The 12852-nt window shown below is 37.3% G+C and overlaps 1 protein-coding gene across 4 annotated transcripts in view; it reads left to right on the top strand.

Moving 5' to 3' along the window:
* Positions 1-12498, top strand: part of CALCR (calcitonin receptor) — a 155335-nt gene extending 142837 nt beyond the window's left edge. For 2 of the 4 annotated variants that reach the window (XM_010353150.2, XM_010353151.1), the window contains exons 11-13: positions 727-945; positions 2611-2652; positions 10403-12497. In XM_010353150.2, the coding sequence (XP_010351452.1) occupies positions 727-945; positions 2611-2652; positions 10403-10633 (492 nt within the window). In that variant the 3' untranslated portion in view covers positions 10634-12497. Of the gene's footprint in view, positions 1-726; positions 946-2610; positions 2653-10402 lie in introns of all 4 variants that reach the window. The other 2 variants (XM_010353149.2, XM_010353152.1) reach the window with 2 other exon arrangements.
* Positions 12499-12852: the final 354 nt, after the last annotated feature.

The raw sequence follows: 12852 nt of genomic DNA, 5'->3' as shown, positions 1-12852 counted from the left end.
AAAGAGATGGTCAATTAGATATACATACAGAAAAAATATCAAACATGTATTCAGCAATTGCATATGTGTGGGGGAAAAAGTAATTGATTCCTTCCGCAACCAGATACAAAAAAAATGTGTTTTCAGTTAACTGTAGGTTTAAATGTGAAAGACCAAACCATAGAGGCCCCCCAAAAAAGACACATTAGGTGACTATCTTCATGAGCTTCAGATACAGAAAGATTTCTAAAGCAGGATACAAAAGGCACTTAAGGAAGAGATTGATAAATCAGCTACATTAAAATGAAGACAACATTTACAGACTGAAAAGACAAAACTTAGAGTCCAAGAAGGTATCTGCAATGTTCCAAATAAAGACTAATAAATGTATGAAAAAGTGTTCAGCTCATGTATCATCAGGAAAATGCAGATTAAAACAAGAATGAGGTAATACTACCCTCCACCACCCCCACCGTGGAAAGGCTCATATTAAAAAGAGTGTTCATAGCAAGTGTTGGCAAGGGTGATAAGCAACTGTTTTATATACCGCTGGAGGGAACATAAAATTAAACCACTTCTCCAGAGCCCTAGAAATGCTGAGCAAATTGTGCTACTTCCCAGGTAGACTCTCTAGTTCTACGTAGGTAACATTTGTTGCTCACACTGGATAAACAAAAACTGAGGACAGTGCACATTCTTAAGTGATACTTTTCTGTATGATTTGCTCATAACACCATATATTTGCAGGTCAATTTCTTCTTTTTGCTCAACATTGTCCGGGTGCTTGTGACCAAAATGAGGGAAACCCATGAGGCGGAATCCCACATGTACCTGAAAGCTGTGAAGGCCACCATGATCCTTGTGCCCCTGCTGGGAATCCAGTTTGTCGTCTTTCCCTGGAGACCTTCCAACAAGATGCTTGGGAAGATATATGATTACGTGATGCACTCTCTGATTCATTTCCAGGTAAGGAAGCCAAAGGTGTATTTATTCAACTACTGTGCTTATTCAGCTAGCTGATTTTAACTCTAAAGCCCATGATCTTTTATTATTATCATTTTATTTATTTATTTATTTATTTATTTATTTATTTATTTATTTATTATTTTTAGACAGAGTCTCACTCTGTCCGCCAGGCTGGAGTGCAGTGGCACGCTCTCTGTTCACTGCAACCTCCGTCTCCTGGGCTCAAGCAATTCTCCTGCCTCAGCCTCCCGAGTGGCTGGGATTACAGGTGTGTGCCACCATGCCCGGCTAATTTTTGTATTTTTAGTAGATGGGGTTTCACCATGTTGGCCAGGCTGGTATCGAACTCCTGACCTCAGGTAATCTGCTTGCCTCGGCCTCCCAAAGTGCTGGGATTACAGGTGTGAGCCACTGCACACGTCTGACGAACCCATGATCTTAAATGTCATAACATTTAAGCCTCCAATTCAATAAGCCCAGACAAAATTCTGAAGGACACCAGTTTTTCTGAGGCTGTTTCTTCCTGTTTCTTTCTGTACCTGCTTTTTTGTCATTCCCAGGGCCCTCAGCTGGTCCCATCCAGGCATGTTCTCCCTGGTCATAAATATAGAAATTGTCAGATTTTCCTTTATAAATAAATGCTGGCTCTGGGGTAATGAGGAATTTGCACAAAGCTGTCCATGCCTCCTGCTCTATCACCCTCCATTTGTCAGGCAAATGTCAGGAATCCATTCATGACGGTTCAGTGCTATAAAGGGAAGTTGTATCCAGGCCTCTCCTCATGTAGGAGAGAATGCATTGGACTCTCAGGGGCTGTCCTGGGCTGTCCTGGGCTGTCCAGTGTCTGCCACACTGGATAGAAGAATGGCTGCCCTAGTTCCATTCACTTTTCCCCAGATCTAAAGCCCCACTGAAAGCGTACTGCTGTATTTGGATAGCAAGATGGGATGTGGGAGTCCTTGGCAGGAGTAATTCTATCACAGGCTCTTAGGCAGAGTTTTGCTGTCTCTATTACAAATTTCAAAATAGTTTTATTTTCTATATTAGGTTTAATGTGAGGAGGAGGTCAAAATGAATAGGGCTAGAAAGAAAGTTTAGGGATTGTCTGAATAGTTCAAGCTGTGCTTTTGCCATAATCAAACCTTGGGCACAAGAAATCTTCAAGCAGTGACCAGGACTCAGTCAGTTTCTTAGTCCATGTCCTTATCTGAGAGATGAACTTGGCAGTGGGTATGGTACTGCACTAGTTCACCGTGACAACACAGGACACAGACCCATAGCCACCCACTATGACACTTGTCCTTGTAAACGATTCCTCTACTGAATTCTACAAGGTCTCTATTTTTAAATTTTTGAAGCGTAGTGTTTTTTTCAAATTCACTATAATCAGCATATGCTGCTATAAATCTCCACGTTAAAGGGAGCAAAATATTAATTAGATTTACTAGAGCTATCCTTTTAGCCAAACAATGGAATCCTAACAAGAAAAAATATATTTCTAATGGAATATTCTTATAGTGCAGCACTGACTATGAATGGTAGATAATTCTTTTTCTTGCTTTTTTTCCTTCATCGAGCCTTCTCCGGGCAGTCTATCATGTTGTTTACTAAACAACAAAATGAACACAAAAATAACTTGAACTGTATTTTTCCTTCCCTTTTTAGGGCTTCTTTGTTGCGACCATCTACTGCTTCTGCAACAATGAGGTAAGCATGCATTTCTTATAATACTATCACTTGTTTATGTAAAGGCAGCATTTTTTCCAAAGGGCCTCCGTACACATTTCATTTCATCTCACTTCTACAGTTGACCTCATAGGGTTTTGTGATTATCAACATTATGTTTTTTCCACTACTCCAAGCTCAATCTTATCTATGGATGTGTAGTACAATGGTAAATATGATTCAGACAGGCAGCTAATTTCCTCGGGTTGCATCTTGGACAGATCAGCACCCTTAGCAGCAATAGTGAAAGCTATTCTGGATGCCATTAGAAAGAGAAGTCATATGTGTATTCCCTTTGGAAGACCCAAGCCCTAACTAGGGCAGACAATCTCCATTCGGTTTGTACTAGTTCCTACCTTTTTTCCAGTTGCTTGGTGCTAGCACCCTACTACTTATTCAGAGTTTGTAAATCACCCTGAAGTTAAGATTCAAAAAGGTTTCTCAAATAATCTACAATGCAAATATTTAGATCAGTAAAATCTAGAGAGCTATATGGCTGATCCATTCTATTCTCAGGGTGTTTTTAGCCAGAGTTACCCTTTCTTCCAACCAAATCTTTCCTGGGAGCCAAATCTATAAAACATAAAAGTGGGGCTTCTGTAGCTCCAGACGTCCTTCCAAAGAACTTCCGGGGTTTTAGGGAACATGATTCAAAATCTTCCTCATTTTTCAGGGAAGAAATCTAAACTCCAGAAAGATCATGTGATTTACCCAATGTCACAAATGCAGTTATGGTTGTAACCCAGACTGGAACACAGATTTCCTGATTTTCAATTAAATTGACTAAGTCCCAATTAACTTACCTATATCTATAATTCCTTCCTGGAGCTATGTTAGTATACTTTTTCTAGAACCACACAACTTTTAATGCCCAAGCATATTTGAACATTTTAAATCAATTCCTATTAAGAATAATTCCATACAAGGCAAATCACATTTTGCCAAGACATCAATATATTACTTTCCTATTAGTAATTAGAAATGTTTCTAACTATTGTCAGTTGATAATTTTTTCCCTATTCCTTTTTCTAAGTTAAATAATATTTAGTGAGCACCTACAATATTTTGTTATTCTGTGACCTGTTCATACCTGTTTCCAACCCCAACATGACAAAGTTTTCATTGTTCCTATTCTTCATTTTAATTATTACATTTTATTCCTTCCTTTCTTCATCAATTCATCTACCAACTCATTCCTTCATTCAACAAAAATACATTGTGCATTTACTATTGCTAAGGGCTAGACTAAGGGCCTAGAATAGAAATGAAAAGACATTCTTCCACTGTCAGCTGTTAGAGTGGCAATATTTTTAGAATTTTAATATTTTTTAGAATGATAAAAGCTAATAAATGAGTAGGGCATAAGTCATCCCATGTTTATATCAATTTCTGTAAATGTATATCTATGCCTTTTGGATTGTTTCAGGTGGCATGCAAAATAAACTTTTTCATCTAAAATAATATCAAAATAGAGCTGATATAAGAAATCAAGCTCTGTGGGGCATACCTGGAAAAACACAAGAGGATTGCATGCATTTGTAAAAATACCACAATATTTATTGTGTCTTAGCTATGATACTGTCATTGGAAGTGTCAGACATAGAAAGAAAACCCAGGGGTACCCTAGCAATTGAATGTCTCGAGTTCATTTGAGTGTATGTTATCTCTGATTTTGAAGTAAAGAAACCATTTCCATTTTCATTAAGATCCCGTTACTGGGGGAAGGTACAAGTGTGACATTTCTAATAATGTAGAAATTGTGTACTATGCCAAATGTAATATCACAAGCCCATGGATTTTAGGCATCTGAATCTCAGCTGGGCATTCTATGAATGCGTCACCTTACAACATTGAACACAGGCAGGGCACTCACACATGCAGGAAGTTATTTCCAGCTGCATCTAAGATAGGGCTGTGATGGGACGATGCCTGACTGAATACTGAGTTTTAGCAGAAATCTAGGGGGCTAACTCAATGTGATAATGAGATCACATCACATTGTGTTATGTGCAATTTAATGTTGATTATGATTGGTATGTTATCAGTGAAATGATTATTTCATTTTTGAATTTTGATTCATGATTGGTATATTATCGGTGAAATGATCATTATGAAAATGAATCATATAGAGAGTCAGTGGGTAGACTAGAAGCAGGAAAGGAATGTGAAGAATTAAAGCAACAGGAATCAGGAGATGACCATAGAGCATGCTTATGTATCAAGCATTTCCTACAATGACTCTTCCAAATGAGTAGACATTGACTATCCAAACATATCAGTAAATTATTAGGTATCTAAGAGACCTGAAAAAGATGATTGCTGCCATAAAAAATGCACAATTTGTTTCCAAGAAGTAGCTTAGAAATGAAAGTTCTAACAGCACACTGGATTTTCTCCCTTTTCTTGTGTCTTGCTATTCTCTGTACCTCGTGGATAAAATAGTTTATAGATGAAAGTAGCATGATCAGAAACATCTCCATTTAACTGTCACAAATTGGAGTGTGCAAAAGCTAAAATTTTGTTTATTTCCTGTAGCTTATCCTGCTTTCAAGAGACTATTCCACCAGCTTCTAGTGGTTTACAGCAGTCTCTTTATAGAAAATATTCAGTCAATTCAAAAAGCCTTTGTCCAAAAGAGCAACTGGCTACCAAGTTATAATGCCAGCACCCACTGTTGAAGTTCACACTGGTTCCCCTTACTACTAAGCACTTGAGAGGTCTTTTCACTCTGTGACCTCCTTGATGAAGCCACAGTCCTGTTCTGATTCACAAGTTCTTTCCGCCAAGCCACCTGAGGAGCCTGGAACTCCAGCTCCTTTCTTCACACCATATAGAGCCTGTGAATCTATCTTCCTTACATGCCATAGCCGTTGCTGCTCCGCTGTTGGACATGGTGCCAGGGGCAAATGTGGAGTTTCTTTTCAGGGCTAGCTATTTTCAAGACTCTGCTCTCGAATCCAAAAGAAAGACTTGATACAATGGAGTGTTCCTAAGAAAGCAAATTATCTCTTGCTTGATTTCTTCTCCCCATTTTCCCAGGTACTACCACCATGAAGGAGAAATGTAAGGCCATTTGTGCAACTGTCTTTCTCTCCTCTTCCTCTCAGGCCTCTTAGGGCTATGCACTCACCACTTCCCCTTCCTGTCTGTGAGGGTCTCTACCTATATCATATTCTACATGTTTTCTACCCTGTAGCTTTTAGTAAAATACTATCTGCAGACCAGTAAGATTTTCACAAGATATGCAAAGAGAAGTTTTTCTGTTTAGAAATTCTCCACTCAATAAAGCCTGATTTTCAATACAATATCTTTCTAGAGATATAAGAAAGCCAGCTTTGAGACTCACAGTCTCAAAGCTAAGCAATAATTTTCTTTGGTCTAGACCAGTATTCTCAAACTTGAGTGTACATCAGAATCACCTGGAAGATTTGTGAAACCAGAGATTGCTTGACCCTAGCAGCAGAGTTTCCTATTCAGTAGGTCTGGGGTGGGGTTTGAGAATCTGCATTTCTAACCAAGTTCCTAGGTGATACTGATGCTGCTGACCCAGAGACTACACTTTAAGAACCACTATTCTAGACACAATCACACTTGTGTTTCAAGCAGTGGATGACCTTGACTTAATGAATTGGGGAGATGCGGGAAATTTTATTTAAGAAAATTAAGAAATACAATGGTTAAGTGTTTTCAAAAAGTTTAACCTTATTATAAATGATACTTATGTATTATTATCTTTTAGAACAAGGAATCTTCCCCAAACATAGGAAAAGAGATAATGAATGGGAATCAAAAAGACCTGATCAAGTACTTAATTATAGATTAATTATAGATAAATTAATAATTTAATTATAGAGCATATAGATTTTGTAAGATAAAATCAGAGACCAGCAGAGATATTGCCACTATGGCCTCCAAAAGGCTGAAAAGAATGTTGGCAACAACTTTGTAAATAATATTCACAAGTATCCCTTAGCATCTAATTAATAGGACTTAATAGGAATCTGGCTTTCAGAAGTCATATAAAACCATCTAAGCCAGGCGTGGTGGCTCACACCTGTAAGCCCAGCACTTTGGGAGGCCGAGGTGGGTAGATCACAAGGTCAGGAGATTGAGACCATCCTGGCTAACACGGTGAAACGCCATCTGTACTAAAAAAAAAAAAAAATACAAAAAAAATTATCTGGGCATGGTGGCAGGCGCCTGTAGTCCCAGCTACTTGGGAGGCTGAGGCAGGAGAATCGCTTGAACCCGGGATGTGCAGCTTGCAGTGAACTGAGCTCGCGCCACTGCACTCCAGCCTGGGAGACAGAGCAAGACTCCATCTCAAAAAAAAAAAAAAAAAAAAAAAAAAAACCAAACAAACAAACAAAAAAAAGGTGTGCAATTACTTTTTAACTTCCAGGGAATTTAAAGTGTTTTTTTTTTTTTTTTTTTTTTTTTTTTAATCATGATTTCTAAATGTTAAGCTCAGATTGCAGCAGGTCTGTTAGATTGTGGTGACAGTGTGAAGGAGTAGGCATTACAATCTTTGCATTCATTGGATCAAAACTCCTGGGGTAAACCTCACCTTCTATTCTGCAGTACGTAACTATAGTAGGTGCTTATAATGAACTCAGGAAAAGAAAGGTGAAAGACAAAAACATTCAAATCCAACCATGAAGACTCTAACCTTATTTTGTTTTGTACAAATGTAGGAACTGAGACCTAAATATACCAACTTTACAAAGCTTATTAATAGAGCCAGGTGTAATAGTTATGCCTTCAAACTGTAAGACCAGGGCTCTACTTCTTTAAGTTGGCAATACATAAATGGATATAATTAGGAAAAAATGTAAAATGTGTGTTGCTTTTTTAGTGAGTGATGAATTTATATAATTCAAATCTTTTTGTTGTTGTTACATTTATCCCATTTACAACTAGTAACATTTCTTTTATTTTCAGGAGCGACAAAACTCTCCCTGTTTTGTTTTGTTTTGTTTTTCAGATTAAATGCCCTTATTCTTGTCATCAGAGCAGCATCAGGCTTAACCTGTGATATTGTAGGAGATAATTGCCCTTATTAGTCTATAATTCTTTAAGTGTCTTTTATATGCTGCTAAGGGCCTGCTATTATGTGAACAGTTTACAAATCAAAGCAGGTTGCCATCCCACACAAAAGGATAGGCTATAATTTTGGATGCGATTAGAGAAGGCCGTGATCCTTTCTATAATAATAACTTTAAAAAATTAAAATAGAAATCAAACCTTTTGGCCCCATGCTGGGCTGTGTACTTTATTAATATAAATGGATACTCTGATGGGAGTTATTTTAAAAGGACAGGTGAGAAATAAAAGACCTGTTTTTCATGCTGGATCCTTTTGCAAACTAACTCTAAACTCGTAACTGCCTGCTTGGATACTTTTAAATATCTGTGTAAGTTTCAGCTACAAGGAAAATCTTGGTATTTAAGAGATACTGAATTAGTGGAAATTATCAGCTTCCTTATTTTTTTTTTTTTTGTTTTTTTTTTTTTTTTGAGATGGAATCTAGCTCCTTCCCCCAAGCTGGAGTGCAGTGGCGCAATCTCGGCTCACTGCAAGCTCCACCTCCCAGGTTCACGCCATTCTCCTGCCCCAGCCTCCTGAGTAGCTGGGACTGCAGGCACCCGCCACCACGCCCGACTAATTTTTTGTATTATTAGTAGAGACAGGGTTTCACTGTGTTAGCCAGGATGGTCTCGATCTCCTGACCTCGTGATCCGCCCACCTCGGCCTCCCAAAGTGCTGGGATCACAGGTGTGAGCCACCACGCCCAGCCTATCAGCTTCCTTTGACTGGAGACATTGCTTCTCCAAAAACGTGCTGAACCTGTATATTTCCCAGTTTCTCCGTGGGGCATTTGATGGTTGCCTAGATTATAACCCTGGCATTTGAAGCTACGGTAATGGTACCATCCAAATAAAGCCAGGCTCTGCTTGGTACTGTGGCTTTGCCACATTCTAGCTATATGATTTTGGACACATTGAGTAACCTCAGTGCCCCATCCGTAAAGTGAAGATAATAGTGCCCTTCCCATAGGGCTGTTGTGAGGATTAAATAATACAGATCACATACTTATGTACATAGTAAACACTCAATAAACAGCTGAAACTTGTTATTCTATCTTTTGTTCCTGTGTGGCTTTTTTCAATACAACTTTTAGCTGCATGGCCCACCTTATTCCTTAGCACTTAAAGTTTTTGTCTTTGTCTGTTTTAAATCACTTTAGATATAAAGTACCCTGCATGCAACCACTCATTACCTGCAAAACAAAGTAAAACAAAACTCAGGATGTGTTGCCTCCATAATCTGAAAAGTCTACTATTCCAAATTATCAGATTGCTAAATAATTCTGATTGCCATTTGTCACCTTGAACCTTACGGTTGCTGTGCTGTGTGAAGATAAACTTCTCCAGCTACAATTTCTGTACTCCATTTAGTTGCTTTTTGAGGAATCATTTGACTTTGTCTTTCCCTGAGTAAAATCTTTAAAAATATCTGAACAATATAATTCTCGGAGGAGACTGTTACTCTACTAGATACAGAAAAAAAGTATATTTGCCACAGAACCATTCAGCCTTATAATATACATATAGTTTTATAACAGTAATCGGTTTTGCTGTCATTTTTCTCATCTTTTAGATTTGTACAAATGTAAAGTAGATAAAATGATTCTCCATGATCAAGTAGTTTTCATGATTTATTTCACATTATATATTCCCCAGTTTCTCTCTCATGTGTTTAGCTGTCATATGTGAGTTTGGCAGCAGAATGAACTAAGGATGTATTAATAAATTGATGCAAATATTTTTAAGTAAGTTTATCGTATGTACAAAGCAATAGAAACTCAGAAACACAGAATAGAGATTATTGCAATAATCTCTTTTTTAGTTTTGTTCAGCTATAGAGAAAAGCAAGAAGTTTGGAGACAACAGGAAGGAGGAACTTAACTACTAAGTTGAATTTGGCTCTATAAAAAGCAGAGCTAGACAAGCAAATTCACTGTCTGTGGTACTGTTTTCAGTTGTGGTTATTGTAGTTTTTATATTTAGAGCTTTCTGATGTTAATATCTTCACCTCTTGTGTTCAATATATAATTTATCGTTATTTATAAAACAAGTCTGGCAAGTTTATTTACATTTTAGAAGTCTTTCAAAAGAAAGAGATTGAAATCTTATTCTTAAAAAGTTGTCATGGCATTAACCAGAGGTGTGTCTGGCATACCCCCTCTCAAGTCATGTCGGACAAGGAAAAGTTCACGGTATGAGGCCGTTATCATAAAATCCAGAACTGTGCTATGGTTTACATATATATTTTTCATGTGCACACTTAAATTTAAAACTTCTGCCTTATCAGGGATGGTAGCATATAAAAAGTTTTGTCAACCTTTCTCCCTATTATGACATGCATACCACATTACCTGGTAAACCAAATCAACTTTTATTCATTGGATATGAAAGCTAAAGAAACCTGTTCTTAAAACTAGCAAATAACCTTGTCAGGGGTAATTTAGGCAAGTAACTCAGTTCTTCCATTTGCAAATTCTTCTTCCAAGTATATTCTGTGGCCACAGCATACACAGCCCAGCCCTTTAGATCAGAATTACAATTTAACTTTCTTTAACATCTGATAAGCTCTAAGAATGATGTTCATAAACTTTGCATGGATCGTTTCTGACTATCATATAAAAACCAGGCTGCTTTTTCTCTTCCAGGTCCAAACCACCGTGAAGCGCCAATGGGTCCAATTCAAAATTCAATGGAACCAGCGCTGGGGGAGGCGCCCCTCCAACCGCTCGGCTCGCGCTGCAGCTGCTGCGGAGGCCGGCGACATCCCGGTTTACATCTGCCATCAGGAGCTGAGGAATGAACCAGCCAACAACCAAGGCGAGGAGAGCGCTGAGATCATCCCTTTGAATATCATAGAGCAAGAGACATCCGCTTGAATGTGAAGCAAACACAGCATCGTGATCACTGAGCCATCATTTCCTGGGAGAAACACCATGCGTTTAAAGTGTGCTCCATCCTTCCAGGAACCGAACATATCATTTGTGAAGAATTATTCAGTGAATTTGTCCATAGTAAATTTGAAGAAAGTTATTCTTGGTACTATTGCTTTGGGAGACAGTCTAGGAATGGAATCTCCCACTGCAACTTGTGAACTCCATCATTCATCCAGGACTGAGATGCAAATGTCATAGTAATGCAAGCAAAGTATCAAAGAAAAACAATGAAATTGACCTAGTTCAGATACAGGGTGCTCCTTGTCAATTTTGAGCCATTTATAACTTTGAAAAATTAAAATCATTGTCAATATTTTTCTTTTTAACTCTGGATTTTGAATTAGAATATTTCTGTATTTGGCTATGGATCTGATTTTTATTTTTTTAAATTTCAGTCAATTCTGATGTTACTGAGATGTTTTACCATCCTTACAATGTAAACCACATGAACTACATGACCTCTGCAAGACAAAGTGGCTTTCTAATAGAAAGATTACTAAATATGTGAAGAAAAATACCCGCATTTGGCAGGAAGATGTATGCTTTGAATGCAAAAGAAATTTAGAGTCAATTTGCTGTAAACATTACATGCTCAGCTTGGTTTTGGATAATCCTGTCCATTGGGCAGGCCCTAGCTGTTGTAAAGAATTGGTCTTAATGTTGAATGTACTTTAGTTGCTGACATTTATAAACTGAGAGGTCACAAAAAATCTGTCACTAAAAATTTTTACAAAACTGCCAAAAATATAATTCTTAGTGGAAGACAATACTCCCTTTAAAGAGAGTTTTCCACTTTCCTAAACTCCAGGATTTATAAAGCAAATTACTCCAAGGTTTATAAAGCAGATTACCTCTTGCCCTTGGGTGCTATCTAGCAGTAAGAGATAAATTTGTTGAAAATTGGTAATTAAAAGACTCCACATAAGTCCATTAACTGCTTTCAACCCAGCTTCAAAGCTTAACAAGACCTCAGTCTTTTCCAGGAAGATTCAGGAGGGCTAATTATAAATCATTTTGTGGTTGACCTCTTGTTTCTTGTTATTACCAAAACAGGAGGGGGAAAAAATTAGCTGCTACAAATTTAACCATAAATTAATTCATGTTTAACGGTTCTCATTAAAATCCAGTATTGTATTCCCATATCTCTCTTTACTTCTCAGTATAAGATTTTTGACAATCCTGAATAAACTAGTATCATTAATGGCACCTGAAATTAATTTGTGAATTTGCAACAGTAATCAGAGTTACCATTATTTAATTTGTACACTAAATGAGGAGGTACATTGAAACCCTCCAAATCTCCAGTCTCATCTATGTCATATTTTGCCACTGCCTTTCAGAAGTGATTTAGTTGTGGAAAGATAATAAATTGATTTGTTATGGTTACATATTTAGTGCACCCAGAGAAAATTATATTTCTACAGAGAAAATGAATTTTGGATACTAAAGTAGTTTAAGTCTCCTTTACTGAATGTAAGGGGGGAATTGAAAAGAAGGCATTTTTCCAATCACAGTGTTATGTAGTAGTGTTCTATTTTTGTTTACAAACATGGAAAACAGAGTATTTCTGGCAGCTCTGGTACAAATGTGATAATATATTGCTAAAACATTTTAGATGTTATTATGCTGATATAGTAGGGGCTGAAGAAAACAAAATAGCTTATTATAGAATTGCACACAGTTCTGTCCAAATTATGTGAAATGCTTATGCTATGTACATGTATAAATTAATACAGAGTATGTTAAAAGCAAAAAGATGTATATTTGCATATTTTTCTAAAGAAATATATTATTCATCTTTTCATTCATTCATCTCGTCTCCTGTTCATTCCATGCTGTTTTTCATTTCAGCCATGGGCTGCTAACATCCCATTTCATTGTACTGTAGGAGTGGGAAAGATAATCTAAAAGCATAGGTTAAAAACCATACACAAACATATCAAATTTATTATCTTTATTAGTACAACCATCTTTATTCTCAATTTGATTGTAAATTCAGTGACACTGTTCTCAAGCCCTTGATAACCCAACACCACACACCAGTGTCAATCAACATTGCATAAGTTTAGGAAGCACAGCAAAGAAATCAAGTGTAAGAAAGTATTATATCCTTTTATTCTTGTTTTTTTATTCATTATTCTGGGACCAGACTTGATCTGTCC

The sequence above is a fragment of the Rhinopithecus roxellana genome, chromosome 6 (assembly GCF_007565055.1).
Source record: "Rhinopithecus roxellana isolate Shanxi Qingling chromosome 6, ASM756505v1, whole genome shotgun sequence".
Taxonomy (NCBI): domain Eukaryota; kingdom Metazoa; phylum Chordata; class Mammalia; order Primates; family Cercopithecidae; genus Rhinopithecus; species Rhinopithecus roxellana.
Note: the sequence above shows the minus strand (reverse complement) of the source record. Positions and strands in the feature narration are given on the sequence as shown.